The sequence below is a fragment of the Limulus polyphemus genome, unplaced genomic scaffold (assembly GCF_000517525.1).
Source record: "Limulus polyphemus unplaced genomic scaffold, Limulus_polyphemus-2.1.2 Scaffold3818, whole genome shotgun sequence".
Lineage (NCBI taxonomy): Eukaryota > Metazoa > Arthropoda > Merostomata > Xiphosura > Limulidae > Limulus > Limulus polyphemus.
This window is the reverse complement of record NW_013669428.1, coordinates 4,706-11,098: the sequence shown is the minus strand read 5'-3', so window position 1 is coordinate 11,098 and position 6,393 is coordinate 4,706. Positions and strand designations below refer to the sequence as shown.

General features: G+C 30.8%; 1 protein-coding gene across 1 annotated transcript in view; it reads left to right on the top strand.

The window, feature by feature from the left end:
• Nucleotides 1–6,393, top strand: part of LOC106470094 (FH1/FH2 domain-containing protein 3-like) — an 88,985-nt gene that overhangs the window by 79,102 nt on the left and 3,490 nt on the right. The window contains exons 9-11 of the mRNA XM_022398661.1: nucleotides 2,135–2,202; nucleotides 3,918–4,163; nucleotides 4,497–4,591. Of these exons, the coding sequence (XP_022254369.1) occupies nucleotides 2,135–2,202; nucleotides 3,918–4,163; nucleotides 4,497–4,591 (409 nt within the window). The remainder of the gene's footprint in view (nucleotides 1–2,134; nucleotides 2,203–3,917; nucleotides 4,164–4,496; nucleotides 4,592–6,393) is intronic.

Sequence of the window (6,393 nt, the reverse complement as noted above, 5' to 3'; positions counted from 1 at the left end):
CTTTTTATCATGTCTGATATCTATATTATTAACTTGCTCCTGTTTACCTTCTTTTCAAACATTTGGTGTCCAGTAGATGTTTTATACTCATTATTGTTAAATATATAACATGCAACATGCTCATTTTGTAATCTTTTCTGGCTTTTCAAACACATTTTGGTTGTCTATGTCTCTCAATGTTGGAGAAAAAGGGACTTTTGGTAATTCTTAATGTTTGTCCCCTATGTTAGGGATAATTTAAAAAAAATCCTGGGCCCTATTATGTTCCTGTGAGATCCAGTTGGACTACAGTATTGAGTATATTATGTAATTGTGAGATCCAGTTGGACTACAGTATTGAGTATATTATGTAATTGTGAGATCCAGTTAGACTACAGTATTGAGTATATTATGTAATTGTGAGATCCAGTTGGACTACAGTATTGAGTATATTATGTTCCTGTGAGATCCAGTTGGACTACAGTATTGAGTATATTATGTTCCTGTGAGATCCAGTTGGACTACAGTATTGAGTATATTATGTTCCTGTGAGATCCAGTTAGACTACAGTATTGAGTATATTATGTTCCTGTGAGATCCAGTTGGACTACAGTATTGAGTATATTATGTTCCTGTAAGATTCAGTTGGACTACAGTATTGAGTATATTATGTTCCTGTAAGATTCAGTTGGACTACAGTATTGAGTATATTATGTTCCTGTGAAATTCAATTGAACTACAGTATTGAGTATATTATGTTCCTGTGAGATCCAGTTGGACTGCAGTATTGAGTATATTATGTTCCTGTGAGATCCAGTTAGACTATAGTATTGAGTATATTATGTTCCTGTGAGATCCAGTTGGACTACATTATTGAGTTACAACTGAGCCACCTGTTCAACACTTTTATTTATCTTCAAGCCATAGCTAAGAACTAAGAGCCAGGGATGTGTTGCCATTTGGAAAGATCTGTCCTTAATTGCCCCATTTTATGGTACATCAAATGTACTATACAAAAATAAATCATAAATATGGATAGTACTGTTACAATGGTATTTTACTTTGGAAGTCAAAGAATGAAACATGTTGATACTTACAATATCAAGTAAATATGGTGTTATATGATTTAGTACAATTCCCATTCTCAGTTATTTATTGGAAATCCATACTCGGCAATAGTACCACACATAGTCATTGATAGCTTATTTTTTGACTTTTGGAGATTAAAATATGAGTTACCTCGTATATCTGAAACTGGTGCAGCAAGTCTAAATCTGTGCCCTGTTTGGACATGTAATACTGTATCATTTTCTCCATACCTTGTTCTTCTAGTGAATCCACAATGTCGTAATATGTGTCTTGATCTGGAATTCCATTTAAAGTCTGTAAAAATATAAAACAACAAAGATTTGAACAACTGTCAATTAAACACACAAAACTTCAGCAGAAAATGTTAATGCAATATATTTCAACACATTTTAACTGAAACTTTCCTTTATTGTCTAATAAATATTTTATAAAAATAGAAACTCACTACTGGTACATGTGCAACAATATATCTTAACTATTTTTTTTAGCACAGTACTGCATTAATACTGAAAACAGTATTTTAATCGTTTAATCACTGTATGCTTGAGAACAGAAAGTAGAGAGTAATTTTATATGTTCTTGATACTCATGTTCATGTTTACAAACATACGTGCATCTTTCATGCTATTTCACTCATTGTTATATGACTTTATTATGATCATTTATTATAAATAAAATTTATGACTGAATGGATTAAGCTGATAATTTATAATCTATAAAAACGAAACACTGAATATTTATGATCCAGAAGCTAGGTCCAACAGTTTTTTCTTTAAATTCGTATTGGTTTCACAAAAGAACAAATACATTTATCAGTAAAAGCTTTTAATCAATTCTAAACTGAGTTTCAACTGACACTATAATTACACTGGACATAATGCATTATAAGTATATTTTTTTAAACATTGTAAAACATACAGGGTGACATAAGTGTTTCAACAGTTACGGTTCCTTGTCTCACAAAATATTAAGAAGCAATTCAGTATTTATTACAGGTAACAGTTTAGTGTTAATTTAAAGTGTTCAATGTTTGTGAGTTCCTATCTTATAAATTGTTTTCTTCCAGGCTGTCCTAAGACACGAAGATGGAGAGTATGATGGTAAAACATTGCCTGTTGATCAACGATTGATCAGGTATATAATAATGAGGAGCTTGTATAATTACAGTCCATATTTGTTTGATGTAAATGATAGAATGAGCTACTGCACTGAGAATGTTATTATACCCATTTTTATTTTCATCATATTGTTCTTACTTGGTTCTGATTCTGTTCATTCCTGTACTTGTGATTGTAGAATATTTTAGTCCTATGGCTTGCATATTTTATGACTTAATGGTGCTTCTTGTTTAATCTATATAAGTGAGAATGTCTCCCTCTCTCTCTGTGGTTCTGTTCCTTATGCACGGTCACATCTTTAAAGCTACAAACTTCAATCTTGGGGTTACAGATACAACTTTGTGTCGGAAGTAACATGGGCTATGTAGCCATAGCATCAGAGGCTTTTTTGAGGCCACAAATTTAGGCTAAAGTGAACAATATAGCAATGCTTGACAAACAGGATGATCGGTTGATCTCAGATTGAAAAGACTGGATTTTTTTGGTAATGCATAATCAAGAAGGCTATTATTTACGTTTCTTCTCCGTGTGAGGACTTCTAATCATTCTATCCATGATCAATTATGTGTTAAAACGAGTTAAAAACTTTGTGAAGCCTTCATTGTGCTTTTTCCCTCCTTCTCTCTTTCTTCTATACGTACATACCTACTTTCCAACTCTCCTTAACTGAACAAAGCTAGTGCTTTCTCTCGAACATGCGTGCACACTCCCTCAACTAAATAGGCTTACTTCCTTCAGCCATATATTTTTCTTTGCTTACGTGTACTCGCAAGAATCACCTATACGATGACTTTACAAAAACGTTTGGTATCGGTATATTTTAATTTACGTTGTGTTGCAACAAGAAGAGAATAAATCAATTCTTCATTAAATGGAACAATAATAAAATCAGAATACACTGGAAACGACACTTGATCACCCAGCAGAAATCGGGACATCAAAAGGTAGAGAATTTTGTTTTGGAAACTTGAAATGTCATGTAAAGCACATGCAAGAAGCAGGAACAATGTACCCGGTTTTGCTTTGATTAAAACAGCTTTAGCAAATTTTTATTTATTTTAAACAAAATATTTAATTAGGTAAAAAAATCATAATTAATATGGTTGATTTAATAAAAACAACTCAGGATATTTAAAACCATTTTCATCTGGGCAGTGCTGGGTACTCTGCTAGTTATGCATAATTACCATTTTATTACCTCTATGTGTTTTATGAAAATTAGTAAAAACGTGTTGGTATTTGGTTAGTTGATTTTCAAATGTTTTATATGATAGCATGCCCTAAAGATTAAAGTATTTTAGTGATTTCTTAAAAAAACCATGGAAAACACTAAGAAGACAAAAACTTACAGATTAACTTGTACTTTTCAACATGTAAGTAAAAACTGTTGTGCATGTTATAGTTTTATTATTAATGAATATATTTATTTTTTAAATATAACTTATATTTATTGAGTTACAATACCATGAAAACTTGAGTTTGTTATATTTTCACACTATTTGTTAATACTTTATTTAATATCAAAAATTTTTACTTCTTTCTTCTGATTGTGTAACATTTTTCATAAAAACTAAACTCATTATAAATAAGATATGCACACATTTTCTCAGCTTTCTTTTGCCACAATAATTTTTGATATGTGCTTAGGATGAAACTAAAATATTTAGACAGGCATGCATCCTGAAAGGACATGAAGAAAAATAGATTTCTAAAGGTTTTGCTTTTGTTATAATTCTCAGGTACTTTTGATGCACATTTTAATATTTTATACGTAGTAATTTTTACAAGTTTATTTCATTTAACCTTTTTTTTTCACAGACAAGTCCCACGTAGCAGAAAGTCTTATCCTGATGACAATGATCGAAGGAAAAGCCGAAGACATTCTATTGGCAACCACTTATCTCCTCCTCAGTACAAACTCCAAAGTCCTTCTATCCCCCAAACTCCTGAGGAACCATTCAACCAATGGCGAAGAAAGTGTGTTTGTCTTTACTGTTATTTGTTGTTGTTTTTGGTTTGCTAGGATGCAATAAAATATACAGTTTCATTGGCCTTAACATTCAAATACTAATATAAAAAACAACAAAATTTTTTGCATTTCCTGCTCTACTTTAATTGTAAAAGTAATGTTCAAAATTAAAACTTGTTTCTGTAGTATTCATTAGTTTTATTATTTATCTATAATATGAAACATTTGGAGAAATTTTACAAAGTAAAAATATTTTTGATGCTTGTTTGGTGTCATTTTATTTTTTGAGAAAATAAGAATTGTTGAACTCAATCACCACTTTTTTTTAAACCCTTTTCCAGCAGAGAGCAAAACGAGAACAAGGAGTCAATGATGAAATCTGAATCAAACTTGGGAACACTACAGCTAAGTGATACACTTTGTCATAATGAATTAGGTGCATATGTTTTTCTGATTTTAAAATAAGCATGATGAATGGTACATAAAAAGATGCACACCAAAGTTTAGTGGAAAAGCATGATACACACACATAGTAAAACACTTTTGTTATACAATTTGTAAAAATCTCTCTTATGCCAGATATAAATTAGTATTTGTACCCAACTGATTTATATCATATAAGCATTCTACCACTTATAAACTTAATTTTTATTACTTTAGTAACAGTAATCAATTTCAAAAGAAGAAATGAGCCTATCGAAACAGATGGATAATTAAATTTTTTAAAACAGTATGCATGTTACCGCAGATATAATATCATCAGTTGATTTATCTCACACATATTTGTTCTAATGTATATTCATAAGCACTGAATGATGCAATGCCACCATGGGTAGATTTATGCCTTTAGTTTTGCAACAGTCCTGTCCTAGGAAGGATGTTCATATAGCGAGATTGTTTAACAATGTATAACCAAAAGGACTACATAGCATTTTGAAGAGGGAAGCTTCAGTGTTCTCTTTAGAAGCAGAATAAATCACACCGGTAATTTTAAGACAGCAAATTCTGTGGACCTTTGTCCAAGTTTAATTCATACCAAAGCCCCATTCACAAAGGAAGACTAAGATTACAGAAAAAAAAACTTTCATCTTAAAAAAAAAAAGCCATTTCAGTGAAACTGGGCAAATCTTCTGTTTTCATTAATAGTTAAACAAACAAGGATTTCAAGTTGATGAAGATACAAAAGCCGAAAGTTCGTTAGTTTTTAGTCACATCTCAAAAATCAATGGTTGTTTTAATGATGAAGACTATTGAAGAAACTAGAATTGCATACCTATCCAGTCCTCTGATGTATTGGACTTTTGTGCCAATGTGACCTTGAAAGTCAACATCCATGTTCAGTTTAGGGTCTGTGGAAAATTTATAATAAATAAATATGAAATTCACATTTGAAATAGTACACTTTTGCTAGACTAGTTGATTTACTAATAAACTGAAATAAATATATATATTAAATATTTGTCATTCCTTTTTAAATGTACTGTATTAAATGCTTTGCTCTATTAATTTTGTTGATTATTGTTTTTTGAAATAAGCCATTAAGTTTGATCCAGTTCAGTTTATAGTCTTAGTTTCTAAGTAAAACAACCATCCAGCTTACAAATAAGAAGCAAGGGGTATTTATATTTTTAATTCTTAGCAGTTTGTAGTTTGTTTTTTTTTAGGATTGAAAAACAAATTAATATATGATAGCTTATGTTTAAGATACATTAATATCCAAAAAGAATTAACAACACCTTACCTCTGAAGATAGGAACAATTTAATTAGGGCTACCTTAAAGTATTTATCGTTACTTGAAGCTGGGTCCTCTGGAGGGACGGCAGTAAGTTTACGGACTTACAATGCCAAAAACCCAGGGTTTCATTCCCCATGGTGGACACAGCAGAATGAAACAATACTTGAAGCTGTACATATTTTTAGTCCACTAAATAACACCCAAAAAATATCAATTATACAAAAGTCAGAATTGTTGCGCATTAAAAAATGACCACTATAATTCTAAAAATTCTAATCACTGGCAGATGTTCAGCAAAGGATCTTTTTGTGCTTGTGATCATATCAAACCTGGTGAAGAGCAGATGCTCAAACATCATTGTTAAGTAGAATAACAGTTTTTAAAAAGAATTTCCTTTATTTAATAAGTTCATATTTACAATACTTAGTATTTATCAGTTTTATTTCTACCTTTGTTTCTTTAGTTTTTCATTTAAATTGGTAGTTAAGTGTAAAAAAAAAAA